Genomic DNA, 27,936 nt, shown 5'->3' on the forward strand with positions numbered 1-27,936 from the left:
CCCCCCCCCCCCCCCCCCCCCGCACTCAGCCCATGGCAAGTTGGCCTCTCTGGTCGCTCGCCTTACCATTTGCTTCGTTCCTGACATGTCGTTGTGCCGTGGCTGTACCTAGAACGCACAAGCATGGATCCCGGACCAAATGGAAAACGTCCTCGCTTTGGGACGTGGTCTGCTTCTTCTCCAACTGGAACCTCTCTTCCTCACCCTCACAACTCGTCAACACCACGGCCTCATCATAATCAAGCTGCCTCTCCCCCTCCGGTCTCTCACTCGCATCATCACCCTGCCGGCCCAAGTACATACCAACAACAATATTCCCCACGAGCAACAGAACTTGGATCCGGCCCGCCAGCTGCCGTGCCTATTCATGGTCATGCACAGCCTCCTCTGCCAGATCACGACCGGCGACAACACGATCAGGAAACACTTGCTCCCATGCAGGACCAATTTCGCCAACCTGGTCATCCGTCCCAACCACAGTCTCATCACCCAAGCCAACCACTATCGCCCGCTCATTCTGCCTATCATCCATACCCTCCCAGAGACTCCGTCATAAAACGAGAGTCCGGCGAAGATCCGAGGCGCTCAAACTCTGCTGGGGGACATGCGCCAGACTCTGTACCCCATTCAACACATGCTAGCGCAGTCTCGCATCCTCAACAACCGCCGCCGCCGCCGCCGCATCAACCCGCATCAGCATACGCCCCAGAGGGCCAGCATCGTCACATGGGCTACGAAAATGGACCTTCGGTGCCTCCCAACCCGGGAATGTATCGGCCTACCAGTTACCCACCGCCGACTCCCACTCATCAGCCCTCATTCGAGTCGCATGCAAGCTACCCTCAAGCAACAGAGCCGTTCTACGGTGTATACACATCGTCCGCCGCTTCAAAGAAGAAGAACACGAGAGCATCACAGGTAATATGATCCCTGCCGGGCTTTCGTAAACACGAGACGTGGTTGTACATACTGACCTCGGGCAACGATGTAGGCTTGTGATCAGTGCCGACAGCTCAAGGCCAAGTGCGACGAAACAAAGCCCTGCAAAACATGCCGTGACAAAGGGACAGAGTGCCGATACCGCGATCCGGTGCCCAAAGCGTACGTTTTTACATGGACTTGACGCGGCCAATTACGACACTGACCCAGAAACTACAGGACCGACAAGGCCCAGGCCGACATCCTCGAGGGTATTACCGTGGTCCAGCACAGCATTGCCAGCTTGGTGGCGCAAGTTGGGCGTATGGACAACCGGATGACCAAGCTTGAAGCTTCCATTGGCGGCCATGCCAATGGTAATTTTGTGAAGATGGATTCTGTCACAGAAGAAGAGCAGCTCAAGACACTGCCGAGAAGCCCCTTCGAGGAGGAGCCCGAGTCTGCGCATCAATTTTACAATAGCGGCCCTTGTCGTGGTGACTTGGACGCCCGTGTCGAGCGTGCCCCCTTGGAACTGATGGCTGAGGATGAATTGGAGGCAGAGCCAGGACCAGTAGTGCCCCCTGGCGAGCCTGCGATTCCCATAAATCACACTACACTTGCCGGGTTGCTTCTGGAGTGGCCGTGCATAAGTGACATTGTTAAGCCACACTTGGAAGCTGAGGGCATTCGTCACATCAAGGAATATCCCATGAGCCACGAACAAAGTCGCGGCATTCTTGTTGTATACGGTCGTGGCGAAGACGCGCATCCCTCGCGGCGGTTGATGGAGAATCCCGACTACGGCCAGCTTGACATGGGAGATGAGTCGTCTGATGGAGCATCTCCCTCCCCTGCTGCTGAATGGGGACACCTGGGTGGATTGAGCCCTGCCGACCAAGCGACGGAGTACAAGGGCGGTGTCTTGGCCAGTGATGGTAATCCCGACTTTTCAGAAGACAAAGTCTGGGCGTACGTGAGGAGCTTCAAAGAGAATATTTTGGACATGCATCCGATCATCCAACCCGACATACTCAACAATTGGGTACAGCACTTTTTGGAAACCCTCCCGCCGAGATGCGCTAATTCAAAACATTACAGGCCTTCGAAGGGCGCCTTTGCTGTAGGTAGCGTAGCCCCCAACCTGGCGACGGAGATGACGGGGTCGAAGCGCAAAAGGTCGCCCCAACCCGACGGACCAGAAGTTCTTTCAACGCCGACGACTGGGAAATCTGGCAGACCTGAAAGATCGATACATAATGCCCTCGTGCTCTGCATCTTGGCCTTGGGGAAGATTTGTCTGCACAGAGACCGAATTTACGACGCCGTTCTCCCGGTTGACCCTTTACCTCATGGGAGCCCTTCCGCTAGAAACGGAATACCACCGTCTCCCAACCGGGTGTCACCGCCAAGTACCTCGTCACAGTCTTTCTCTTCAGGAGGTGTAGCGGCGTCCCCAAAGGAAACGGAACGAGGATTTCAGAGCAGGCGGTCATCAATCCATGGCGGGAGTACGGGAACCTCAAGAGGTGGCCTCGGAATGAAGAAGAACTACGAGGCTATTCCTGGCTTGGAGTATTTTGCGTTTGCCACAGACATACTCGGGAATTATACGGGCGCCTACAAGAACATGAAGAACGTCTACGCTTTGATTTTTGCTGGATTATACCACGGCCAGCTTGCCCGCCCGATGGAAAGCTTCGCATTCATTCACCAGGCTGGCCATAAATTGCAGGTCATCATGGGACCGTAAGTTTTGTTGCAGAGGCCAGCACGCGCAGAGCCTGGGTGTGTCGGACTAACTGTGGTCGTTAGAAGCCTGGATAAGCTGCGTCGAATCAAGACATCGGATATGCCAATGATACAAGAACAGAAGCATAATCAATTGGCTTTGACATTTTGGACGTGCTTGCAACTGGAAAGCGATCTTATTGCAGAGCTGCGACTTCCTCCCTCTGGATTGCTCTCGTACGAAGAAAATATGCCACATCCAAACATGAGCTTGCTGAGGGGGTATGACCAGAGAGTTCTCGACAGTTACTTGGCGCAATTGTACCTTCGGACGCACCTAAACAGCATCCATCGCATGTTCTACTCCCCACTTGAGAGCACTCAGGAAGCAGAATCAAAAGATCTGGCCCTCAAGTTCAAAAATGTTGGGCTAGTTGCCGGCGCAGTGTCGGGCATGCGGTGGGTTGCAAAGAGTTACGCCTTCCACGAAGACGATCCCCCGGCCGACGACTTCCTCGCAGCCCGGCTGCGGGCCAAATACTGGGGCGCACAAGTCATCACATACCGGCCATTTATTCGACAAATTTTGCAGTGGTCGGAGCAGCGCCGGAAGCATCCATCGAGTCCGAACCTCGAGGCAGTGTCCGAATTCCGACGAGGCGTCGCAGCACCCGTCATCGACCCATCAGTGAAGTCCCACAAGGATATTCAACCGACGGTGATTGAGTATGCGAAGCGAGGTATCAAGGCGTTGATCGAGAGCACGCGGGCCTTTCACAATTTGGGACCGAAACGACCCGTCATTACAAACGTCTTTGGGACCGCTCATGCGTAAGTTGATTGTTTCACAAAACATGGCAGTATGTACAGCTGCTGACGGATCATCTTCTAGTCAATGGGGAAACCTCTTGGTTCTTTCGGCGTGTTTCAAGGATGAGATCCTGTCATCGGAGATTGACGCAAATCTTCTCATGACGCTTTTCTCCAAAACCATCCACTTTCTAAGACAGTCAAGCACGGCCACAGGTTCTCTAAGAACAGACATGCACATACTCGAGGGCATTCAGCGAGACTTGTTTTGCTCGGCTGCCCAGGTGAAGATGACGAGAAGCTTCTCAGACAGTACCAACTTACAGGCGCCAGTTCTTCCGATGGCAGCGCCACCGCCCATGACGACGCCTAATTAATGTTCCAGGACGTGTTGTACTTGGTGCCGGTGCAGAAACTCGAACTCATTTGCAAGTCTTTAATCGCTTGGTCACAATCCATGCTGCAAGACGACTTAACCACCAATACTGGTGATTCGACGCTTTTCCCCCCGGGGATGATATACAGGAGGAAAATCCCCCTAATCTGCCGTGCCACTCCTCAGTAAGGATGCGGCTCAAAAAGGATATACTCTGGCGGCGTGCTGCAGAATGAGCAGGTTCCGCAAAGTCAAGGTGCAAATTCGACGACTCAGACAGAATAAGACATGCAACAAACGCGATATGATGGGCTTGTTTTCAGCAGACTGGTAAGCACGCGGTTGCTGTCGAGCACTGGTTGGAACTAGAAAATCTACTTGGTTTATTTTTTGCTTTCTTTGGTCTCATCTTGTAAAGTCTATACAACTTGCATCAATGCGCTTCTGTCTCGACGGCAACCACTGGCGTGCATTTTTGGCGAAGACTGGGCTCGGCGGGCGACTTTTTACTTGAACCTCGTCATACTCTCCCTCTCTTTTCTCATGGGAAGTCTGCTTAACCTATTGGCTGCTTTATTGTTTACCTGCAATTGACCGCCATCTCCCTGTATGGTAGGAATAGCTTGTGTTTATCCCAGGCTGGACGTGGAGGAGATACCTAGACGGGGCTTGTTTTTTTCGGGATGACGCAGGCACTACTGGGCGGATAGGCGCATGGAGGAGATGATGAACATTTTGGATAGACCCGGAGGAAATAGTATTGGGATGCTTCTAGTTTGGACGTGTGCGAGTTGCAGGCGACAAGCAACAAGGACAAGTCTCGACGACGCGAAGGCCGATCAAGTCGATAGTGCTACTGCGTTTCAGCGATGGTGCCACAATAATCTCCAGGACGCCAATGTTTGACAATGTGTTTGCGGGCGAGGCGAGGCCAGGCCAGGCCAGCCAGCCGCGGTACTGCATCTCTGCATCTCCACGGCGCCGGGTCCTGGGACCTGGGACCTGGGACCACGTTGCAAGAGGCCTTGACGTGAATCTGAAACCCTCAAGACGAAACCAAGGGGGGCGGCGGGCAATGTATCACGGCGCGTCCCCTCACACGCCCGCCACACGGAGCCGTACTGCCTGCCCCCTCTGCTCCATGTACGGAGCACGGAGCACGGCAGTTGTCAACTTGGGTTGCCCAAGCTGGGCGCGGCGGCGGTGTACAAACAAGGTTGCTTGCCAGTCCGGCGGCATTGGGCGAGGGTGCCGTGGTCTCTGGATGTCTCTCTCCTTTGTTTTGGACGGGCAGCAACATGGGAGAAAAGACGGGACGGGACAAGCAAGGACAGGCAGGGGCAGAGACGGATGGACAAACTGCCGCAACAACCGGCATTCTTTACTGACAAGGAGTAGAATGACCAGATCCCAAGTACAAGGAGGAAAGAAAGATGGATAGATGGCAGAGTCAAGGAAAACAAGAAACGTGTATTGTGTCTCTCATCCCACGTACGGGAAACCAATGATATAAGCAAGACAGAACCCTTTCCCTTCTCCGTCAACGCCTCTGCAATGCGACGTGCGTCATGTCCGACGCCGATGCCAAAAGACCAGACCCTCTCCTCCGCCCTCAACTCTCCAGCCCAACCAGACTACATGGCGCCCATCATCAAGCTCTCCAGCATGCCGCCCGTCTGACAGGCGACCTGGGCCCTGCGGACCTCGCTCTTGACGCGCCTGTGAAGCCGGGCAAAACTCTCGTGCAGCTCGGGCGACGCGCCCACGTGCTCGGCATACATGTCGATCAGGTGCAGTCCGACCTCGACGCAGACGCCGACGTAGCGGGGATCGCAGACATGTCCGCACACCCACCTCAGGACGGGTTCGACGGCCTGCTCGTCCCTGTTGTCGAGCGCGTCCCGGACGGCGCCGCGGTGCCGCAGCGCCAGCAGCAGCGCCAGCACGTCGAGGGGCGTGTAGCCGGGCGCGGAGCGGTCGAGCACCCGGTCCAGCGCGCGAGCGTACCGAGCGTGGCGGAGGTCCTTGTGCCACGGGCGCTCCCCCTTCCGAGCCGCGCGGCGCTCGTTGGCCACGACCACGTCGGCGCCCTCTCCCGCGACTGCATGCCCACGGCCAGGTGGCGGTCGCCGTCGCGCGACGGGACGACGCGCAGCGACAGCACGGGCGACTGGTACTTGGCGCCGCTGACCACGTTCCACCCCGTCGTCTCGAACACCTTGACGTGGCCCTCGAGGCCGCCCGTCACCACGCGCCGCCCGCCCGACGCCAGGCTCAGCGACGTCACCGTCCGCTGGTGGTTGGCCAGGACGCGCAGCGCCCTCCCGGCCACCAGGTCCAGGACGCTGACGGCGCTCCCCGCGGCCGCGACGACCGCCGTGCCCGACGGCAGCGGCAGCACCTCCTCCACCGGCGCCGCGTGCCTGAAGGTCATGACGGCCGCGGCGCCCCCCGCCCGCGCGTCCCACAGCTTCACCGCGCCGTCGTAGCCCCCCGACACCACCACGTCCGCCGCCGCCCCGGGCACAAAGTCCGCGCACCGCACGTAGTCGCCGTGCCCGGCAAACGTCCGCGCCGCCTCGTCCCCCCCCGCGCCCGCCAGGTCCCACAGCCGCACCGTCCGGTCGTCGCTCGCGCTCAGCACCGTCGTCGGCCGCGCCGGCGAGAACCGCGTCCTCCACACCGGCTGCCCGTGCCCCGTCCACGTCTTCAGAATCGCCCGCGACCCCACGTCGAACACCTGCACCTTGCCCGTGTCGTCGCCCGCCACGAGCACCCTGCCGTCCCTGCGCATGTCCCCGCTCCTCGCCACGTCGCCGAACCGCGTCATCGTCTTGAGCAGCTTCCGCGTCCGGCTCGAGTACACCTGCACCCGCGTCCCCGTCGTCACCACGAAGCACTCGCCGCTGCACGAGATGCTCGTGACCGGGTACCCCGTCGCCGACGGGATCAGGAGCTGGTTCCTGAAGCCTCGCCAGTATCGCTGCTCCGCCGTCGCCGGAGACGGGCCCGACGCCAGCTTGAGCTGCGGGAGGGGTCCCGCCTGCGCTGCTGCCATGGTCGTCGCGCTGCGGGTCGTCGATGTGTCGAGAGTTGTCCGCCTGGCCCGCTCGTCGTGACGGGTGTCTGTCTGTGTGCCGTCGTCGCCGTGTGTGCAAATTGTCCGTGGTGTTGCCGTGATGAATGAGCGTTGAGTGTTGAGTGTTGTGCTGGCACAGCCCTCTTTTTTTTTTTTTTTTTTGCCGCTTCAGCGTCAAGGCGGTATTATCCCGCGTGGCCGCCTTCCCGTAATGGGACTAGCGCGTACTCCACGGATGGTTACTTTTCAACGTCCCAACCGTCCCAACAGCTTCAAATGCGCCAGTAAATGCCCATTTTCAACTGCCAACAGGACCCATGCATCAAGCAAACATTTGACATGCAAGAACACGGAAATGTTTGACAAAATCATTGCAATCATTGAGTCCTATTTCACTAATCATCAATCACCCTAATATGTGCTTGGGTGCATCTAAAAAAAAAAAAAAAACGCCACCAGAGTCTCCCAACATGCAAAAATTTCTACATCTGTACAGCGCCCGTCTCTATATTCAAACAAATCCATCGTCAGCCTCTCAATATCCACCTCGTCTCCTGGATCGGCCAGCGCCGATATCTATTCGTTGCATCTCCTCCATTAGTGCCAATTCCCCTCCGCCATTCGCACCGCTCATTATGGGTAACGGAATCTTGGCAGGAATTGGCGGTCCTGGCCCGTAATGTGGCGGTGCATGGTTCTCATTGGGATAGTCATATGGGCTGCCAGTGCGTGCTCCGCGCGTGAGCGTATACTGTGCTTGTCTCTCCTGATGATTATCGGGAGAGATTGGGGCCAGCGGGCTTGATGCAGCCAGGGGAAGGCTGTTGCGGGTACCAGACGCTTGAGGCTTTTTCTGAAGACGGTGACGGCCACTAGCTGGACAAGTACGTGGATCTGCCGCTTGGCTATAGGAGGGAGGCTGCGGCAGTTGCTGCTGCTGATCTGTTCGGGCAGCAATTCGAAGAGGTCTTCGTCCACTCGGGGGCATCGGCTGCGCTCCTAATGGTGACGTCCTGGCAGGAGGTTCCGGCGATGCCTGCTTCCGCCTTGGCTCTGGCTCTGGAGCCCACGTCTCCATGGGAAGATGATCAGAGGGATCGATTTCTCGTCCATCATGGGTTATGATCTTGCCATTCGGGTCCTTCCGCTCCAAGCAAGACTCGGCACCTCCAGGGGAGCCCATGCCAGGGTTGAATGCGTCGTACGAGTCCGGCCCAAAAGGGATATCAGACAGCCTTCTATTCTCAGACGGCGGGGGCGCCGGGCTCACGGATTTGCGGGGAATGTTGTGCCGTGGACTGGGATTGGGATTCGGGCTTGGAGAATTTCGTGGCCTAGTTGCCAAAGGTTCAGGTCGGCTGCTGTAAGTCACCATGGCACGCCCGTCGTGGGACTGAGGCGTGTGAGTGTGTGGCGAATCAGCGTGGGACGGCGGCCCCTCACTTCGATGGCGGCCTCGAGGGGGGGTTGCGGCTGGTTGAGTATACCGGCTTTCATACCGGCGGTCCTCGTAGCCTCGGTCCTCGTATCTCCGGTCAGCAAACTCCTGTGACAGTGCCAAGTCAACTCCAGCAGACAGAGACGGCGGGACCGCAGGTGTGCCATGGCTGGATGAGTTTCGGACGTGAGCAGGATCAAAGTCGCTATGCCTGCTAGTTCGCGGTTGGTGACTGGAGTGCGAAGCGTGTGACACCTGAGACGAATTATTCGAAGAGTCCTGGATAGATAGAGGTGAAACCGAAACAGGATAAGCACTATAGTCCTGGTGGTGGTCCCTATTGGTTGTGTATACCGGAGATGCCGTCACGTTTTGAGGTATTTGGGCGGCAGGACTGTCAAAAGCCATTTCGCTCTGGTACATCGCTGCCCGAGGGCTTCGTAAGTGGGACGTCGTGGGCGACTCCGGGACGTCCTCAACGGTTGGCTGCATAGATCTGTGCTGCGGGCTATAACCGGGGCTCTGTGACTGGTATCGCGACGAAGGAGATTCCTGTCGGGATGGGACAGGAATTGGTGCTGATAATGATGGGTCATAGGGCTTGAATACAGGCTGCCCGGGGTATGCCGCCATCGAGTGTCTGTGAGCCTCGCTCTTGAGGACATCCTTTCTCATGGGCATCGGAGACTTTTGCGGCGAAACGTCGTACGAGCTGCGATGTGCAGCTTCTGGCCCGGCACTGTTTTGCCGAGATCGATGGGCCGGAGGCGGTGGAGGGACCTCGTCTTCGAAAGATGGGGGTGCGCCCGTCTCTTCAGGCAACTCGTGGAGCTCGGAAAAAGCGCCCTGGGCGGAACGGTGATCTGACTGGTCGTAAGGAGATGGCTGAGCCCGTTGTTGATGGCCGCGATCGTCTTGGTACCGTGTCGGAGTGCCGTATAACTCTCTAGAGCGATGACCAGGGCGGTTGGCTGCATGTGGTGAAGGTGTATGGTAATCGGCCTGCTGTCTGCTGCCTTGAGGGTGGGGAGGTGTGCTGTACTCGAGAAACTGGAGGGGTGACTGGCTGGAAACCAAGCCAGGATGCGCGGCAGACTTGCTGTGTGACCTAGGCGTAGCTTGATATTGATGGGGTTCCGGCTGTGGGACGGCTGCGGCTGGGGGAGTAACGGGTGCCTCTCCCGTGATAGGGTCCGACGGCAACGGTCGTCTCTTGACGGGCGTCCTCGGCTTCGCGGAGCCTGTAGCATCTTGCTCGGTGGCAGTCTGCTGCCTTTGCTTGGCCACGGGTTTTTCAGGCCTTGGCCTGGTATCGTAGAATGTGATTTCAACTCTGATCTCGCCAGCGTATTTGCCTCTGCAAGTCAAGCCTTGCCACATATCGTTCTGGCCGCCTCCTGGAACAATGATGCCCTTCAGGTCAATCCACGACTCTCCAACCAGGTCAGTCTTCTTGTCATCGGTAAAAACGGATATTTTAAGCTGGTAGTAATCCGGCGAATCGTGAACCGTAAATCGAAGCTCTTGGTCCCTGCATGATTCGCAAGTCAGCATGGTGAAGGGGGAAGATGCAAGTGTGCTCTCGGAGGACCCGGAAAGCGAGCACATACCACTTGGGAGTTTGGCCTCCTCGAATGTCCGTCGTTGTCTTCTTGGCCTCCTTCCCTAGCCTCGCCGCACAGTAAGGGTCCTGCTTGCCAATCGTCTTTCTGTTGGGCAAGTTCTTGGCCCTATCGACAATGGCCACCAGAGTGCCGATTACAGGACCGTCAACCGACATGTCGGCAAAGATACCTGCCGTGTGGGCGCCATTGAGGGCAAACGACTTGGTCTTGGTCGCCATATTCGCAGAGGTGACCAGGTCCGCCCGCTGCAGGGGAGCTCGAGTCGTTCCAGCGGGCAGGTCAGAATTCAATGCTGCCCTGTGACGATGATGAGCCGATGAGAAGGTGACGGTTCGATCCGTTTACGCCGGCATCTGCCGGGTTAGAGGTATATATATATAATATAATAAGAGAGTGGTGAAGATAAGAGAGCGAGAGCCCGTCAACGGAGCAAGATATACGGAGTATTTAAAACATGTATGTGTAGTATAGAGGCGAACCAAGGAGTGGTTTTCGTGTCAAAAGAAAACAGTCACAACAACGTCCTCGTCGTTCAGGAGACGGCGGACAATGACATGCAAGAAGGGGGAGAAGAGGAAGAAAAAGCGTCGAGGTCAGCAGGCGATGACGCCGAGAAGAAGCAAGAAGCGCGAGACGGCCTGTTATGCATCGCTTGCCAGCGATTCGTCGAGCGCAGGTTTGCAGTTTGCAGCTGCTAGCTGCGAGTTGGGACATGGAGCCGGGCGCAGGGTGCAGGGTGCGAGAAGCTGAGTGGTTGGGCAGCCGGGTGCGGCGTTGAACCAGGCTGAGCCGGGGACCGCACAGTGCGGAAGCGCCGTCGCTGTGGTGGGTCGACTGGTGGCTGGGGGGTTCACTGTCCCCAGTGCTCCCTCCGTGCTAATAATATGTACTTGCCTCTTACGACAGAGGACGGAGAACCCCTAGTCAAAAACTAGGTGGCTGGTGCCAGGTGGCTGGTGGCTGGGTTCAAGGCTCGACCATAGGCCTCAGAGTGCTCCGTCAAGTACGGAGTAGGTGGCCAGCAATCGAGGTGTCAAGTGCCGTTCGGGGAGTTGCAGAAACGTGGGAAACAGCCTGTCAAGCTTCTCAAGTTTGGTTTTCCTCCGTACTCCGTACAAAACGTAAAATTCCATTCGGTCGGCTGCGCTTCGTACTCGTTGCTCGGTACCAAAATCTACGACGGCCCAGGAACAGTACGCTCCTCCGTCATCAGGTGTCTGGTCGTGGCCCGGGCCCATGTGCCCCACATGTGCACTAAGCGCAGCAGCTACGGAGTACGGAGTAGATGCAAGGTTATCCAGAGTTGTGCACGTCAACGTGGTTCGATACTGACGTCTCCCAGCAACCACGCGAACAAAGACGGGCTGCTACAGGCATTACGTAATGTCGTCAGTACAGGCCAGGTGACGCGCTGCTCGCTCGAGACTGGGAAATGAAATCAAGAAAGAATCAGAAACGAGACCGACGCCACTCGCGTCTCTTTGCGCCCTGCAGCGCCTCCATGGCTGGCGTGTTGGGCTGACGTCGCCATCGCGGCACTATGCACAACATAGCCCGACGTTGGTTGACCTTGTGTGCTCGACACACCAATCACATCACACGACCTGCTGCTCGCTGATTTAGTGCATGGAGCTTGTTTGTGTCAAGACTCAAGATGCACGTTCCCTGTAAAAATAACAACGAGAGCCAACGGCGAATCTCCGCCAAGCATCATGTCTGGTATTTTAAAGTTTCATAAATTGGGCTTCTTTCAGCACAACACAACACAACAAACATGCTTGCTTTCGCGAGTTGCACCGGAACCGAATCATGCCCCATGGCCAAAGTCCCAATGCCTGTTTGCGTCGTCATGGTCACGGCTACAATGTCTCGCTGCCCGCACTAGCACTCTGCATTCGAGGTCCCTTTGTCCGGCCGGGCCTGAGACACTAATCACCAAGTCGACGCGTTTGTCCATCAGACTCCTCCTGCCAACGGGTGCGCTGTGCCGTGTGCGTGGCCTTTCTCTCTCTCTCTCCTGTCCTTTCCTACCAGTCACAACTCTTCCCCAGCAAATCCGCCAAGTCCCCTAAATACTTCCTGTCCAAATCATCAAACCCATTCTCAACCGTACAATCAACGTCAATAATGGCCACCACCTTCTTCACCCCGCTCCCATCGGTGTCGGCCAGAATCGGCACCACAATCTCGCTTTTGCTATCGCCGTCACAGGCAATATGGCCCGGGAACTGGTCCACGTCGGCTATCAGCTGCGTCTTCTGCGTAGCTGCGGCGGCACCGCAGACTCCGCGGCCAAACTCGATGGTCTGGCAGGCGACTTTGCCCTGAAACGGTCCGAGGATGAGCCGAGGTTTCCTGGACGAAGGGTCGAGAACGTAGAAGCCTGCATCACGAGTTACGAATGCCGCCTCTCTCCTATATTCAGACGTGTCCCGTCGTCAGAAGGGTCTCCTACCGGCCCAGTTTACTTCCTTGCTCGGGGAAGGCAAGGATCTGTAGGCGTGCCACAACAAGGCCGCGGCGTTGGCGAGATTGCTGCGCCGGTCAGAGTCGTCTGCACGTCGATGAAGAACCGTCTACGCAAGCCATCTTACCAAACCTGGTTCAACACGTAAGCCTCTTGTTTGTCAAGCAGGACCACATGGCGGAGATGTCGTGCAGGAATCTCACCCAGTTCCGTTGGTCTGTGAACAAGCCCTCGGCCTGCATTAAAACATGCTCATATGCATCATCTTTGGTGATTCCGTCGGCGAAATTGGACGCATCGGCGTGGACCTGCACGTGATTACTGGTAAGCAACGTGAGCACACGGGTCATGGCGATTGTACGGACCATTTTTGGCAGTTTGCTCAATGTGCAGTGTTCCGGGGTGTTTGGAAAAAGGGGACTCGGGACGTATTGCTTGCTGAGGTTCGGGCAAACTTGATAAATGCATGGCCGTCGATGTCGTGATTTTCGAATGTGGGTATACTTTTCCTACTTCAACAGGCGCCAAGATTAGTCACCGCAATGGTCATGGGTTTCCATGGCAGGTGCGACTCATACATGGGCTCTTCATGGCAGACTGCGCGCTCTAAACGGACACTGGCATGATTGGGTTTGATTTGTATATCGAAGCCTTCCCCTAATAAATCTGCTTATTATCTTAAGTACGAGCCAGCGAGCAACTTTTCCCCAAACAGGATGCGGAATGTAACGCTGTTGGAGACTTGGCAATGTCGTACAAACAAGCCAGGCGTGCTCCGTACCTCGACGCACATTACGCACATTAATCGGACGCAGTTCCGAAGAGTAAAATCCATAATACAGGTTCCATGCCGTGTCGCTACGTCCGGCAATCGTTTACAAATAATTGTCGCCAGACTCTCCCATTCACAACTACGACCATGCAGGTACGTACCTCCAAAACTCGGAGACTCGGCGCCCCCTGCTGCCGGTGGATCCAGCCACCCGACCGACCAATAATGACCGCCCACACGTAATCGGAGCTCAAGTCAAAGTCCCATCGTCTTTTTGTCGCGAGCCAGCATCACGAAAACCTAGCAAAAGAGCGGCACGCCATGAGTGCTCTAATCCCCCGGCGGTGCCGCGCCCACCGCAGGGCCTGCCTCCTCGCCTGCAGGCCTGCCATTCTACAGCACCGCAACTCGCACGCACCCCTCGGCGCTCATCAATGGCGCGCAGCTCACAAGCAGGTACAGCCTCGCCGTGGCGAAGCTCGACCTCCGGAGAACACGCTACTCAACCCGCCGGCCTCGACTCGACCGCCGCCGCTGGACGTGCCGCCGCGGAGCGCATCCGATTCCACAGCACAGTACCTCTTCCAGCTAGGAAAGGGCTATCTGAAGTTCTACAAGGACGGGCTGAAGGCTGTCCTCGCAAACCGCAGGCTGCTAAAGGAGAAGCTCGAAAGGACGCCGGCAGACGACCGTCCGTCGGTGCTCAGGCCTCACTACGTCCCCAAGACCTTCTCCCGCGCCGATTGGGTTCTGCTGTGGCGCGTGCGGCACGACATGCTGCGGCTGCCGCTCTTCGGACTCATGCTGCTTGTCATTGGGGAGTTCACCGCCCTGGTGGTCATCTACGTCGACGGCGTGGTGCCGTATACCTGCCGCATTCCAAAGCAGCTGTACTCGGGCCTGCAAAAGGCCGAGGGCCGGCGCAGGCTCGCCTTTGACGAGCTCGAGGCGCGGTACCCCCACGGCGTGCTGAGCCCCCAGATCAGCGCGCCCGTCGCCAGAAAACACGTCCTCAGGAGCTTGCACCTCTCGGGCATGATGTGGGACCGGCTGGGCTTCACGCCCCCGGGGATGTGGCAGGTCAAGGGCAGACTACGAATGGCGTTCCTCGAAGGCGACGACAAGAACCTGATAGAGGACGGCGGCCCGATGGGGTTGGAGACGGAGGAGCTGAGAATTGCGTGTGCGGAGCGAGGCATAGACGTGATGGGCAGGAGTGAGACGGAGCTGAGGAGTTGGCTGGGAGATTGGTTGAGGTTGACGGCGGCCGAGGACGTATCAGAGCGGCGCAGACGCATGACCACGTTATTGCTGACGAGGTGAGTGTCTTTTTTTTTCCCCTCTGGGAGAGCACCATTCCGGAAGAGTGGTTTTTTTTGGTGCCGGGGAGATGATGTTATTGCGCCGAGCGGCCGAACGGCCGGCGCGGGCATGGGGAAGACGGTTCAAGAGCTGACCTTTTGCAAAACCATGTAGGCCGGAACACTGGCCCCAGCAGCGAAACTTTGCCGTTCCCGATTGGGAGTTGTAAGGGATGGCATTGGAACGGACGGGAAGGTGGTTGATTCTCTGCAAGGAGGATATTGATAGAAAAGGGGGGTGCCAGGGCTGACGGTCGGACGGGGAAGCACACGAAAGGGCGCTCACTGCTGGCACGCACAGACAAAGGAAGAAGAGGAAAGCGTGATGGGCCTCGCATCTCAGCTGTACGATAAACACAAGCATAGTCGGTACCAAGTTTCTGGAGATTCAAAGTATCAAGGCCTTGGGCCAGGGGCACATCAAGTACTAGGAGGCATTCAGACCATGGCAGCGTCGCGGGCGTGGGAGAGGCAGCCGCCACAAGGGAACAAACAACGCGCGGCAGTCGGCCCAAAATAGAAAAGAAAGAAGACTTGTCCCCGAGCTCCAAGCGCGCACTGCCGAGCGTCTGCTCCCCTGCGCCCAGACATGCAGCCGCCAGGCACGCCGGGCAGCGGACATGTCGTGCGTGTGCCCGTCTCAGCGCTCGTCAACGTGCCCTCGGTGGAACTCGACGCTCCGTTGGGGGAGGCGGGTGGCTGTGCCTGGCCCACGGCCCGTCCAACAAAAGCGTCGGAGTACTCGGGAGTCGGCAGCAGTACGGAGCAGCACTAGCAAGTTCGAGTGGTCATAACCGAGGACCGCGTGCGGGGAAGGGGCATTTCACAAACGCCCCGGCTCTCCAGAATCCCCAGTCGCGAATCGTCGTCGACGGCACTTCCACCACGCTGCTCTTGTCCTATAAAAAAAATAAAAATAAAAAGTAAAAAGACAACAGATCCAAAAACCCTCGCAGAAGCAAAATGCCGCCTGCGCAAACTCCCAATGCGGACCGACACCGTCGCGACACGCAGCACAGCAGTGGGGCTTGAAACACCCCTTTCCAAACACAAAACCGTCGACGAACTGGGCCGCACATGATGTCAGGCCGAGGCTCCCGTCACATGCCCACGGCGCTGCGGCACTGCGGCGCCGCCCATTTCATCCATCGCACCCCAAACCAGCCACTAAGCGAAATGTTCGACAGGCGGAAAGGCATTTAAGCTTGAGATTCCACTTTCCGGAGAAGCCTTGCCTTGCCTTCACCCTTGGACCTGCAAAAGAACCGAACCGCGGTGCACCTCTTCAATCTCGCATCTCGCATCTCGCCTCCTCTTGCCTCGACCCTCTACCAGCTTTTTGCAACTGCCATTGTTCCAAAATGGGCTTCGCCAACGGTGCGTATTTCCACACAGATGCTCCGACTTACGACTCCCGCTCGGGACACGTCGTTGCGCGGCGCGCAGCCGGCATCTTTGCATGTCGCCAGCCGCCGCCGCTCGTCACACGACGGGTTGACGCGGACTGACGGAGAGGATGGGCAAAAGACGAGAGAAGCTGACCTGACCTGACCTGACCTCGTCCAGCCAAGTTCCCCGCCTCGGCCGCCTTCGACGCCATCGACAGCGTGCTGTCGGGCTCCGACGCCGAGCGCAAGGACGCCATCAAGCAGGCCAACGGCGTCTTTGCCTTCACCCTCAAGAACAAGGCCGGCGAGACCGAGAGCTGGCACGTCGACCTCAAGGAGTCGGGCCGCGTTGGCACCGGCGTCGGCAAGCCCACTGGTACGTTGCGGCCCCCTTGCACCCTGAAGATGCACTGAATGCTGCCCCCTTTCCCCCTTGCCCGGGGCCGTGTCTTGTCCGCTGCACGCACACAAGCCTCGGGGAGGCGAGCGGGAGAAGACGAGGTCAAAAAAAATCAACAAATCGTGGCTGACACGGACCAAAATAATAGTCACCCTCCTCCTCTCCGAGGAAGACTTTGGCAAGCTCGTCGACGGCTCTGCCAACCCCCAGCGTCTGTTCATGTCCGGCAAGCTCAAGATCAAGGGCGACATCATGAAGGCCACCAAGCTCGACCCCATCATGAAGAAGGCCAAGTCCAAGGCTAACCTGTAAATGCACACATGTACGGGTGGAATCCAAGGCGTGAGCTGATGATGAGAGGACGTGGAAGCGGGGAGTGAGTGTCGGCCGAGTCGTCGGGTTTAGAAAATTCCAAGGGAGCCTCTCATTTTGTAGCATAAAACGACGGGGGGGCCAGTTCTTCGCTTTGTATCACATGCGTCACGCATAGACGAAATACACCAACATGCAACGGATGCGACTTGTGGCTTTTCGTGACGCCATCGTTGGAAGGGCCGTGCAGCTATTCTATTGCGGTATTGCCCTTGTGCGTACTACGTACACCCGTGTGCGCGTTGTGGACGCCGTGGAATTCACTCACACAACTGTCCCACGAGCTCGCGGATCGTTCGCTTGGCGGTTTCGCGGGCTTCTTGGACGATTTCACCCGCTGGGAGGACCTCTTTGACGAGGCCGACGCCAGTTCCGCTGTAACGTGTGTGTGATTGTGAGCATGCGTTGGCCGGCTCCATACATCATCGTGCGGTGTTGGACGTGGTGTCGGGGATGTACTCACGCCCACGTGTTGATCAACTTGGCCGCGTCGTCTTTGGAGTAATCCTCGGCCAAGCTCTTCCGCAGGTCCTCCAAGGTCGAACCAGCCAAGAACTGCTCATGGATAGTGCTCACGACGGAGCGGCCGTCGTAGTGAGCGCCCCAGAGGGCTTCGTACAAGGCGCTGTTGTTGATCTCATCGTTGAAAGGGGACCTCGTGGTTCGGCGTCAGTCAGTACGCGCTCGCTCGCTCGCTCGCAGGGGCACGGGAGGCACGTTGCAGGCCAGCGAGACACGCCGGGCCCGACGCGTGCGCGACCTACTTGAGGGTTGAGATGCCGCCGTCAACGGCACTCAGGACCAAGTGCTTCCGAAAGTCGGGGTACGCGGATTCTCGAGCGACGGTAAACTAGGGCGTGGCCCAATCTTCAGCGGGCGCCGCGCACATCGCGACTCGTTCGCGCCGGCTACCTACCCTCGTGCCCATGACGACTCCGTAGGCGCCTACGGCCCGTGAGCAACCGTTTCGCGTGCGCCGTCGCGAGGAGGCAAGGGGCAAGGACAAGGACTCACCCAACGCCATGGCGGCGGCCAGGCCTCTCCCGTCGACTATCCCCCCGGCTGCCAGCACGCAGACCTCGCTCCCGCGGGGCGCCCGCTCCAGCATCTCCCTCGCCTCGGGGACGATCGTGACGACGCCCGCGCCCCGTCTGAACTGGTGCCCGCCGGCGTCTATGCCCTGGCAGACGATGGCGTCTGCGCCGTCCCGGACGGCCTCCCTCGCCGCGGCCACGTTGCCCACCTGGACAAACACTCTGGGGGCCGGGTCCAGGGCCTTCAAAGCCCTGATGATGTTTCCGTGCGGCTTGACGTGTTGGTTTGGCGCGAAGAGCCAGACGGCCGCGGGTCGATGCTCCGCAACAACGGGGACGGCAGTCTCGGCGAAGGAGGCTACGGATGCGTGACCGGTGAGAAAGCCGACTCCTACGTCGGCGCGCCCGCCGTCGCTGGTCCCGAGGAGTGCTCTGCTCGTCGTCAGGTTGGCGGCCAGCGCGGCGAGCTGCTCGGATCCTGGAGCAAGGTCGAATATGCACGGGAGGAAGCCTGCACGGGTCAGGGCCGAGGTCAGAGGTCGCTGCGCGCTGGGCCGGCCTTGCTCACTTGCGTCGCCAGCTCAACCGTGGCGACGCCCATCATGGGCGCGCTGCAAACCACGGGCGTTTGAACCCAGGGAAACCATTCTTGCAGCTTGTTTGGCGACATGCTGACGGTTGACTTTGCGCTTCTTGCTCTACTCGGGCTGGGTTTTGTGTCTGATTTGAGGGTGGGAAATGTCGACGCAGGCAAGACGGAGGAGGGGTCATGATTGCGAACCGGCGCATCTCGACTGTCCGGATAGAGCACCATGTGGCGTTTTCTGTGCCACAAACATCATTTTTTTAAAAAACAAATGCCGAAAAGGAACAGAAAGAGCCACAGGCATGCAGGTTTCATATCATTTCCGCGTCAGGCTGTTTTCCTATCTTGCTACATCCTCGCGCATGTCGTCTGGCCCAGGGATTACCCATTCGATACGTACGTCTTATCGTCTCAGCACCAATCTAATGTCGCATCACGATGGCAGGAGGCCTATTGTTCAAAACGTCGTCAATCTCATCCATAATCTCCGGCGTCAACTTGTCCACGGCCGCCACCGCCCTGCAATTCTCATAGACCTGCTCCGGCCGACTCGCACCCGTGATGGCGGTGCTGACATTGGGGTTCTTGAGAACCCACGCCAAAGCCAACGTGCTCATCTGGATGCCCAGCTTGTCCGCAATGGGCTGCAGCTTGTTGACCTGGTCGACGATGCCGTCCCACGTATCCTTGCTCGTGCGGGTCCAGAAGCCCTTGATGAACTCGACGCTGGTCTGGTTGAAGCGCGAGTCCGCGGGAATACCATCTTTGTACTTGCCGGACAGGATGCCCTGCCGCATGGGGGAGAAGACAGTCAGCCCCAGACCGCCGTTCTCGCGGTACAGGTGGGCGAACTCGGTCTCGACCTTTTCGCGCTGCAGCATGTTGTACGCGGGTTGCTCCGTGACGGGGCCGATGAGGCCGAGCTTGTCGGCGTAGCGCCAGGCCTGGGCGATTTCGTCGGCGTCCCAGTCGGATGTGCCCCAGTAAAAGGCCTTGCCAGTGTCAATGATGTGGTTGAAGGCGCGGACGGTCTCCTCCATGGGGGTCTGGCGGTCGGGTCGGTGAGCAAAGATGATGTCGACATAGTCGAGGTCCATGCGCCTCAGAGAGGCATTGACGCCTTCGACGATGTGCTTGCGTGAGAGGCCCTTGTTGTTCACGATGTTGTCGCCAAATGCTTGGCCCCAGTAGATCTACAGAAGCGTGAGCGATTCCCCTCGACGGGTCAGGGGCGTCATGTGCCCTCACCTTGGTTGAGATGACGAGGTCGTTTCTCTTCCAGCCAAACTTTTTGATGGCCTCTCCCATGACGATTTCCGACTCACCGGCGGAGTAGACCTCGGCGCAGTCGAAGAAGTTGACACCGCAGTCGTATGCTGCCTTCATGCACGCAAAGGTGCCCTCTGCTCGCCATGATCAGCGCCATGAAGTTTCAGCAGGAATCCTCCGAAAAAGAGGCTCGTTACCTCTGTCAACGTGGCCACCGTACGTGAGCCATCCTCCGAGCGAGACGGAAGAGACCTGAAGTCCAGAGCGGCCCAGGAACCGATATGTCATGGGCGGCATGTCCTGCGGCTTCGACATGGTGGCGCTTTGTGCTTTATCCGTGAACCTAGCCGAGAACCAACGCAAGCGGAAAATGTGTGGTGAGGCGAAGCACCTATCGCGGACCCCGGCGCGTGAGCTTTATACCACTCCACGAAAAGGCGATGAAGTTGTTGTTGTGTCCAAGATGAGGGCAGGTCGTCTATCTTCATCATTCAACGGTCAACCCCACCAGGGTGAGTTGGCCGCTCCATTGCTCAGCAAGATTCGTTATGGTCCCGCGCGGTTTTAGCGTCATGTCCGCACATCTCCGGCCTCCGGAAGGGGCTAAAGGCAATGAACTGGCACCGACAGCGGGAGCTTACCCTATAAGCAGCGGTATCCCGCGTTGGAGAAAGTGTCCAGTCTAATCGACAGTAATGACATGATGCTGGCACGTCGCATCATCACTGTTGTGGGATCGGATGGAGTGCATCGATGTTTAGACCCCCAATTCCATCTCTCGCACCAGCAAAGTTGTGTCAGCGTCCAGAGACAAAATGCTTAGTACCCGGAGAATACCCCCGTGTGTAAGTTACTCCGTACATGGGTTCCGTGATGCTGGATCAAAGACTCCCGCGCTGGGGGCCCTGTCGTCCAGGCCCCAGGGCCATGGCCTGGCTTGACCTCGTAGTCCGTACAGCCGATTGACATTAAATGCGGCTCTGCTGCGAGAAAAGGAAGAGCAAGGGGCCATGACTACTAATGACCCTGCGAGGACTATGCATAACGCGGGCGCTTCAAGGCGATCCACAACACAAAGGCCAAATTGGGCAGGTCGGACAGCCGACATGAAATGTTTGCACTGATGCGAGGCAGACTCTATTACGCTGTTGGCAAAAAGTCGGTGTACAGAAGTAACGTGCATTGAGTGCTGTTATATATACGGAGTAATAACCGCTGCATTGTACGGGAAACAAACAAGATGTCCGGCATTGCCCAGTTTTGTACCTGGATCCTTGCTGGCACCCCTTCGACCTGGAGTCGGCCGACTCTTATTGTTACTGGGAGCATTGCGCATTGACGGACGGAGCCGCGAGTCAGGATGCTCCGTGCTAGTGGTATACAATATGCGCCGTGTTGTAGGTGAAATTACCTGCTGGGACTATAGACGCAAGGGCGATGCCGAGGAGAGGACTCCGTACAGCTGCCCTTTGGATGCTGATACGGACCAAGGGCGCGGGCATGTCTGTTGCATCGTGTTTGGATAGAACGTCGACAAAGCAGATGCTGCCGCGACGAAGACGAGGGCCGTGGCTACGCACCCTTGCAGAGACGGTACGATGTGGCCCAGACGATGATGCAATGTGTGAAGGGGAGGATGAGCCCGGAGCTGCCTAATGCGCCGCGCGGTTGACTTGACTTGATGCTGGTTTGGGTCAGAACCAGAGACATTGTACTCGCACTCGGTCAAGTAGCCGAGGCTTGACGAGCAACGCGTGTTGCCAAGCGCCTGTGTACATGTGTAAATCCATGTATTTCGGCCGTGGTTGATGGATTCCGAACGATGCCTCTGGAAGCTCTTGGGACGGGTATAAAAGAGCGCAAACGTTGATGGTAGGGCAATGGAAAGGTGCTGTGTGACGAGCAAGCTCGCTATAGAAGGTGATTGTCCGTCTGTTGGCTTAGTGCCCGAAGGCCATTTAATGATTGTCTTTTATCTGCTGGGATCCTGCCCAGCGCTTCGTTGGATCCTCATCAACTTGAAATTGCCTGATTTGTTATCCCGGACTTGTCGTTGAGGTTTTGGCCGGCTGAGTTGGTTTCCTGGCTCGATTCAATCGCCCAAAAAAAAAAAAAAAAAAAGCAGACCGAGCCCTCGCCTGGCTTTTCATTTTTTCAACGGCTGAGCTGGGCTCGGCCTGTGTTTGTTTGCATGCTCTTCGTCTGCAGTTGACGGTTTCGAACTTGCATGCCAGTGGCAGAGCCGACTGGGAGACTACTAGTACTATTAAGTTGGTTACTCCGTACTAGCTGCCATGCATTATTAGTTATGTCATTGTCTTGGTGAAGCAAGTAACCGGCCTCGGCAGTTAGTTAGTCGGCACGGAGTGCTCCTGGAAAAGGATCCGATGCCGGTAGCAATGCAAGTCGCCATTGGCACTTGGGCATCCGTACGGAGTACTTGCTGACTTGAATGCGTACTTGCAGGCCGGTGGAGTTGGACATCTTCTAGTTCGTTATCGTGTGTGTCGTCGGCCAGCACCCCCGCTCATCTTGTTGTTTGCGGCCCGCCATGGAAGACGGGGTTCGTGGCCGGTGCCAGTCTGGAAGCCATTCCATCAGCACACATAGGTGCACCGAATAACAAGCAGGGGGTTAACTTGTCAGCCGACGAGGATTGGCGTGGAGTGGACGATGCTTCGAGTGGTGGAGGCAACGGCAGTTGCTCTTGGTAATTACACCTGACGATGATCTCCAGTGGAATATTAGTGCTTGAATGCAAGAGCTAAGATTTTGGTGGAAAAGAGGGAGGGGGGACTCGGGGCCTGACGAGAAGGACCGATTGATCTCGTAGGAGGTACCAAGGTACCTACTTGAGCACTTAAGTACCTAGGTACTGAGTTAGGTACTTAGGTACTGAGCAGGTGCTGAGTAGGTGGGCACGAACCAGTTGGCCAGGAGGCCGCTGAGACGAAACAAAAAGACACATGGTTGGACGACGGCTGCGTTGAATTGGTTGCTGCGCAAAAGCAGGGAGCATCGCCAACTTCACGTCGCATGTGCGTGTTGCTGTTGCTGGCCAAAATCTATCGTCTGGGCTGCCCTGCCCTGCAGCTCCATGTACCTCGGAAAGTACCAGTCCGTCCAGGTACTTGCCAGCGCGCCCGGGTCCTCCGTCCTCCGTCCGGCGTGCTCCGTGCTCCGTGCTCTGTACCTAATAAAAGTAGGCGCCTGATAAATTCAACTTAATCTGCTAGATTGACAACAGCTGCCTTGTCCAAGGCCCGACCGCCCGAAGGCGGCTCCCGGCGTGCGTGCAGACGTCGTCTGTCCGTACGGATTGTTTGTTGTCTGAGCTGCAAACCGACGCCAGCGCCGCAGCCGCAGCCGCCGCCGCCCAGCCAGCCCCAAGCCATTTTGGAGCCAGTTGCAGCCAGTTGGAGCCGGTGTCCCCTGTCCTGTCCTGTCCTGTTCCGGCTTGGCGTGCCATGCACGAGCAACCGACCGCCGTTGCCAGGCAGAGACTGCCCGTGTGTCAAGCTACTAGTCCCTCCTGGGAGCCTGCGCGCCGGCGAGTCGGGGCTGAGTCTGAAGGTCTGGAGCATTCCCCAAGCACTCATCGGCACAGGAGTGACATGGGGCGACATGCTCCGGGTGCTCCGTACAAGGTACCCGCGCGTTACGGAGTGTGTGCTACGCAAGTGCCTACCTACTCAGGTACCAGGTACTTAGTATGTAGGACTCTGGCTCTGGCTCTCTCCCGACTCTTGAGTCCTGAAGCGCCCTCGCTGGCAGACCCTGACCCTGACTTACCCTTTCGCCCTTTCGCCCTCTTCCTTCTGTCTTCTGGCCCCCATCTGAACCATCTCCCTCTCTCGCGCGTCCAATCTTGTCCCTTCGCGCTGTCTTTCTCTGCTTGCTCCTCCACAGCCACGCCCACGGCCAGACAGACTTTTTTTCCTTCTTAAACTTGCATTCCAACCTCCCCCAGTGCCATGCGCCGGGTGATCATTACTGCCCGCCGTTGCTGAGCGCTCGTTTCCGTCCTTACGTTAGCCGGTTGACAGGGGCAAACAGCAGACAGCCTGCAGCCTGCAGCCTGCAGTCAACAAACAGGCCTTGTGCTCCCCCCCCTTTTTCTTCTGCCCTTCCGTACCCGCCCGCCGCCCGCCCGTCTTCTGGTCTCCTAAGGAGCACCTTGAGCCTAGTCGCTCCACCGAGCCTCTCTGCCTGCTCGTTTCGTCCCGTCGACGAGACACGCCGACGACGCATCTCCTTTCCTCATCGAACCTCGTCTTTTCAGCATCGACGCCGACACCCCTTTGTCAGCGACGCGAAGGGCTGCCACAGGGCAAGCCTCCACCTCTCGATACAATGGCTTCGTCGTCGTCGAATGTAGTCGGTGTGCACTACCGCGTGGGGAAGAAGATCGGAGAGGGCTCCTTTGGCGTCATCTTCGAGGGAACCAATCTGTTGAACAACCAACAAGTGGCCATCAAATTCGTGAGTTGTGTGCAGACACGCCACCGAGCCGCCACGCTACTTCTTGCTGCCCGTGTCCGTTGCAGCCTGTTGACGTTTGCTTCTAGGAACCCCGTAAAAGTGACGCTCCCCAACTCCGAGATGAGTATCGAACATACAAGATCCTCGTCGGATGTCGTAAGCTCCGTCTAGACTGGTCTCGCAGTCGCCAATCTGCATCTGCGCCACGCCGCCGTGCTAACCAGTGTTCCAGCGGGAATCCCCAATGTCTACTACTTCGGCCAAGAAGGCCTTCACAATATCCTGGTCATTGACCTGCTAGGGCCGTCTCTTGAAGATCTTTTTGACCACTGTGGGCGTCGGTTCACCATCAAGACCGTTGTCATGGTTGCCAAGCAGATGCTGTCTCGAGTCCAGACGATTCATGAGAAAAACCTGATATATCGTGATATCAAGCCCGACAACTTCTTGATTGGCCGCCCCGGCACCAAGTCCTCCAACGTCATACATGTCGTCGACTTTGGCATGGCCAAACAGTACCGTGACCCCAAAACCAAGCAGCACATCCCCTACAGAGAACGAAAATCCTTGTCAGGAACGGCCAGATACATGAGTATCAACACTCACTTGGGACGCGAACAATCTCGACGAGATGATCTCGAGGCTCTTGGCCACGTCTTCATGTACTTCCTCCGTGGTGGCCTACCGTGGCAGGGTCTCAAGGCCGCTACGAACAAGCAAAAGTATGAGAAGATTGGTGAGAAGAAGCAGACCACCGCAATCAAGGATCTTTGCGAAGGCTTCCCGGAAGAGTTTTCCAAGTATCTTACATATGTCCGAAACCTTGGCTTTGAGGATACCCCCGACTACGATTACCTGCGCGAGCTCTTCACTCAAGCGCTGAAGAACACGGGCGAGGTCGAGGATGGCGAGTACGACTGGATGAAAGTCACCAAGGATTCGGGAAAGGGGTGGGACTCTGTCAAGAACCATGGAGCTGGCTATCTTCACAACCCAAACGTGCGTCCCGGTCCTTCTCAAATGGAACTGCACAGTGGCCACCGTCCTGGGAATACCAACTCTCATCAGCAAGCACAGAATCTTACCGTCGGCCGTTTAAACGCCGCGCAACCCCCCCCTCCATCACCGATCAAACCAATGGGCAGCCGGAAAGATCGGCCAAGCGGCCTCGGCACCACGGGGGCCCAGAGAGCCAGCGCCGTGGGGGGTCTCCGAGGCGATTTGGCTACACCGGCTGGCTCGACTCAAGCTCAATTCCAGAACAGCACCCAGAACCTGCCCCAGAGGGGACAGCAACAGAGCCCCATGGTGGCTGCCGGCCAACCTAACCCCCGACCTGCCGAGCCTCAGCCCAGTGGTTTCCAGAAGTTCATGAAGACTATTTGCTGTGGTTAGGCGCCTCCCATCAGCTCTCGGGAGTGTTTTGGTACATCGCGCGGTGCCAGCAATCCAGAGACCGTCCGAGTGGGCGGCCAACTTGAGACACGATATAATTTTTGCCGACGACCCATGTCAGTTCCCGATCCGGACGACTTCTTCAGCCTGAATTCCGACGTCCTGGGCAAAATCGTACCGGGTTATGACATGCCAAGAAGCAATCCCACTGCCATCCAGTGGCGGCAGACAGTCAGTGCTGAAACGCAGAGACGTGGGCCCGGAACCCGTCAATTACGGCAACAGGCTCCAAGGCCATACTCATGTCCACAAAGGCCGGCGGGGAGAGTATTTTATGGTCGTTCCGCATCGATGGGGACGCATGTTCACTTTACGACTAGCATTCAGAAAAAGCGACAAAAACATTCCAGGCAAGTCTCGTCAAAGACTGCCGAAAGGAAACAAGGGTTGGAAATTTCCTAGATCCGTTTTATCTTTCACGCCAGGCATTCCAAAACAAAACCACACTTAAAAGCCACTTTGAATGTGCAGCGAAGCACGGCGCGAGGCGGTAACGACAAAGAGGGAGCATTGGGTTTACTCGCGATATTATCAATTTCAGTTTCTCTTCTTCCGTTTACCCTTCTCCACTGTACAGCCTCCCACTTTCCCACTCTTCAAGTCATTCTACTTGCACGCCACATTGTAACAGAGAAATCTGCAACGGCTTCATGTTTTGCGTTCTTGTCTGGTCGCACTAGAGCGGCAATTGGTGGGCGGGGAAGTGGTGCACAGGGTGCGATTCTAGAAGGCATGAAGGTGCTGACTACACAGCAAGAAGGGGGGAAAGGGGCAATTGTAGCGTTGATGGGAATATAAGGAGGCTCAGGAGTTCCCTTATGGTATACATGGTAATGGAATAAATATTTTGGCAACATGATACCACGTCCCGCACACATTTTTTCGAGGGGGCGTCATGATTCAAAGTCACTCGACTACTGAATGTATATTTTCTGGACACTTGTGCTCTTTGAACTACATGACCCGACGTGCGAATTATCGTCACGATTCAATACCGTTTAGTATGCCCATGTCTCTCCCGGTTGTGTAAATTTTGCTTACCAGGGGTCGGCCACCCACTGGACCGTTCTGCATGGAAATAACGTGAACATCTTTGGACCCCTTTGATTTGATGGAAGACAGAAGACAGGAAGAAAAGGGGGAGAAAAAAAAAACCCAAGCTCGCTTGCTCACATCTGCGTCCGGAAGCCAGCCCAGCTCCCAAGAAAGTGCCCTACGTGAGCTTCTGCTTGATAAAGAAGGATCGGAGATGTGATAGTTGCCAGGCGCAGGTGACTCCGATGACAATGAGCTGAATGATGATCCATCGGACGACGCGGGAGTTGGTAGACTCGGACTGGTCTCTGAAGTCGGCTTCTCGCTCCTGTTTTGTGTTTTTAGTTTTCACAGCGTCAACGAAGGGCACGTCCCCCGCCAGTGAGTGGGAAGAGCGCCGGGTTGCAAGGGAGATTGGTGTGTAGGGAGGGAGGGGGGAAAGGGGAAACGTACTCTCTGGAAAATCTGCTCACGGCGAATATCTTGCAGCCTGGCATTGAGGTCCTTGACGCGCGACGCAATGTCCTGCAACTTGTCCTTGTCGCTGCTCTCTATCTGGCCCGTCTCGCCGATGACGAGGTCGAGCTTCATCTTGATGCCGCCGTTGGGGGAGTGCGCCGAGAGCCACGAGGACCGGCCCGAGGTGGACGAGGGGACGAAGCAGATCTTGTGGTCGCCGGCCTCGTGGGCCGTAAAGGTGAAGCGGCCCGAGGAGGAGCCTCGCTGGGAGACGATGCGGTGGTCGTTGTCGAAGACTTCCTGTGCGCGTGCGTGTCATGTCAGTCGGGGCGCCCGCGGGCGAGGACACGGGGGCGGGTGGGAGCGGCACGTACATCGACGGAAATGTAGATGGCGATTCCGCTGTGCTGCTGCCAGGCGTTGACGCGGTCGTCGTACTCCTCGGCGGTGTAGTGGCCCACGACGAGCGTGTCCTTGGGCAGCTCCTCGAAGAAGCACTTGGGCGAGACGCCGTCGACGAAGAAGTGGAGAGCCTGCGCGGCGGATGCGAGCGACAGCAGAGGCAGGAAGGACTTCATGGTGTGTGCGTGTGCGTGTGCGTGTGCGTGTGCGTCTATATTCGAAAGCGAAGCAAACCGTGGAGGGCGAAAGACGAGGATCGCTGCGACGGAAACGAAAGGGGAGGAAGCGGGAGACGTAGACGTCGACGCCTGGCGGATCTGTCGTGCAGCGCCAAAAGTGCAATGTCGATTGCAGTTATAGCGTTCTACTGCACCATCAATTCAATGCAATGCCGACGGCCCTGATTGAAGCTTCATGAAGCTACCACGTTCGAAAAATGGACCTGTGCCAAGGGGGGGCGCGCAACTTGGTGGTGGG

The 27,936-nt window shown here is 57.2% G+C and overlaps 10 protein-coding genes across 10 annotated transcripts; 4 read left to right on the plus strand and 6 right to left on the minus strand.

The window, feature by feature from the left end:
• Window positions 1–435: 435 nt before the first annotated feature.
• On the plus strand, window positions 436–3,832 carry MAM_05041 (C6 zinc finger domain-containing protein; the record flags this gene model as incomplete). The annotated part of the gene is made up of 7 exons (XM_040823839.1): window positions 436–918; window positions 992–1,101; window positions 1,159–1,890; window positions 2,020–2,667; window positions 2,734–3,480; window positions 3,542–3,560; window positions 3,656–3,832. The coding sequence occupies 7 exons, from the start codon at window positions 436–438 to the stop codon at window positions 3,830–3,832; spliced, it is 2,916 nt and encodes a 971-aa protein (XP_040677998.1).
• Window positions 3,833–5,469: 1,637 nt separating this feature from the next.
• On the minus strand, window positions 5,470–6,893 carry MAM_05042 (WD40 repeat-like-containing domain protein; the record flags this gene model as incomplete). Its single annotated transcript, XM_040823840.1, has 2 exons — window positions 5,470–5,880; window positions 5,949–6,893. The coding sequence occupies 2 exons, from the start codon at window positions 6,891–6,893 to the stop codon at window positions 5,470–5,472; spliced, it is 1,356 nt and encodes a 451-aa protein (XP_040677999.1).
• A 556-nt stretch (window positions 6,894–7,449) lies between these two features.
• MAM_05043 (C2 domain containing protein) lies at window positions 7,450–10,195 on the minus strand (the record flags this gene model as incomplete). The annotated part of the gene is made up of 2 exons (XM_040823841.1): window positions 7,450–9,883; window positions 9,963–10,195. The coding sequence occupies 2 exons, from the start codon at window positions 10,193–10,195 to the stop codon at window positions 7,450–7,452; spliced, it is 2,667 nt and encodes an 888-aa protein (XP_040678000.1).
• A 1,809-nt stretch (window positions 10,196–12,004) lies between these two features.
• MAM_05044 (GAF domain nucleotide-binding protein) lies at window positions 12,005–12,812 on the minus strand (the record flags this gene model as incomplete). Its single annotated transcript, XM_040823842.1, has 3 exons — window positions 12,005–12,392; window positions 12,433–12,512; window positions 12,648–12,812. 3 exons carry the CDS (start codon window positions 12,810–12,812, stop codon window positions 12,005–12,007), a joined length of 633 nt encoding a protein of 210 aa, XP_040678001.1.
• Window positions 12,813–13,537: 725 nt separating this feature from the next.
• Window positions 13,538–14,747, plus strand: MAM_05045 (LETM1-like protein; the record flags this gene model as incomplete). The annotated part of the gene is made up of 2 exons (XM_040823843.1): window positions 13,538–14,535; window positions 14,693–14,747. 2 exons carry the CDS (start codon window positions 13,538–13,540, stop codon window positions 14,745–14,747), a joined length of 1,053 nt encoding a protein of 350 aa, XP_040678002.1.
• A 1,191-nt stretch (window positions 14,748–15,938) lies between these two features.
• On the plus strand, window positions 15,939–16,677 carry MAM_05046 (oleate-induced peroxisomal protein; the record flags this gene model as incomplete). Its single annotated transcript, XM_040823844.1, has 3 exons — window positions 15,939–15,954; window positions 16,144–16,341; window positions 16,514–16,677. The coding sequence occupies 3 exons, from the start codon at window positions 15,939–15,941 to the stop codon at window positions 16,675–16,677; spliced, it is 378 nt and encodes a 125-aa protein (XP_040678003.1).
• A 320-nt stretch (window positions 16,678–16,997) lies between these two features.
• MAM_05047 (2-nitropropane dioxygenase, NPD) lies at window positions 16,998–18,441 on the minus strand (the record flags this gene model as incomplete). The annotated part of the gene is made up of 6 exons (XM_040823845.1): window positions 16,998–17,112; window positions 17,201–17,392; window positions 17,502–17,587; window positions 17,654–17,682; window positions 17,752–18,241; window positions 18,340–18,441. The coding sequence occupies 6 exons, from the start codon at window positions 18,439–18,441 to the stop codon at window positions 16,998–17,000; spliced, it is 1,014 nt and encodes a 337-aa protein (XP_040678004.1).
• Window positions 18,442–18,779: 338 nt separating this feature from the next.
• Window positions 18,780–19,941, minus strand: MAM_05048 (Aldo/keto reductase; the record flags this gene model as incomplete). Its single annotated transcript, XM_040823846.1, has 3 exons — window positions 18,780–19,550; window positions 19,606–19,760; window positions 19,824–19,941. 3 exons carry the CDS (start codon window positions 19,939–19,941, stop codon window positions 18,780–18,782), a joined length of 1,044 nt encoding a protein of 347 aa, XP_040678005.1.
• A 4,038-nt stretch (window positions 19,942–23,979) lies between these two features.
• MAM_05049 (Protein kinase-like domain protein) lies at window positions 23,980–25,503 on the plus strand (the record flags this gene model as incomplete). Its single annotated transcript, XM_040823847.1, has 3 exons — window positions 23,980–24,108; window positions 24,195–24,264; window positions 24,341–25,503. 3 exons carry the CDS (start codon window positions 23,980–23,982, stop codon window positions 25,501–25,503), a joined length of 1,362 nt encoding a protein of 453 aa, XP_040678006.1.
• A 1,273-nt stretch (window positions 25,504–26,776) lies between these two features.
• Window positions 26,777–27,635, minus strand: MAM_05050 (ERP1 protein precursor; the record flags this gene model as incomplete). The annotated part of the gene is made up of 3 exons (XM_040823848.1): window positions 26,777–26,926; window positions 27,052–27,357; window positions 27,432–27,635. 3 exons carry the CDS (start codon window positions 27,633–27,635, stop codon window positions 26,777–26,779), a joined length of 660 nt encoding a protein of 219 aa, XP_040678007.1.
• Between the last annotated feature and the right edge of the window lie 301 nt (window positions 27,636–27,936).

This window comes from Metarhizium album, assembly GCF_000804445.1.
Source record: "Metarhizium album ARSEF 1941 chromosome Unknown scaffold_12, whole genome shotgun sequence".
Lineage (NCBI taxonomy): Eukaryota > Fungi > Ascomycota > Sordariomycetes > Hypocreales > Clavicipitaceae > Metarhizium > Metarhizium album.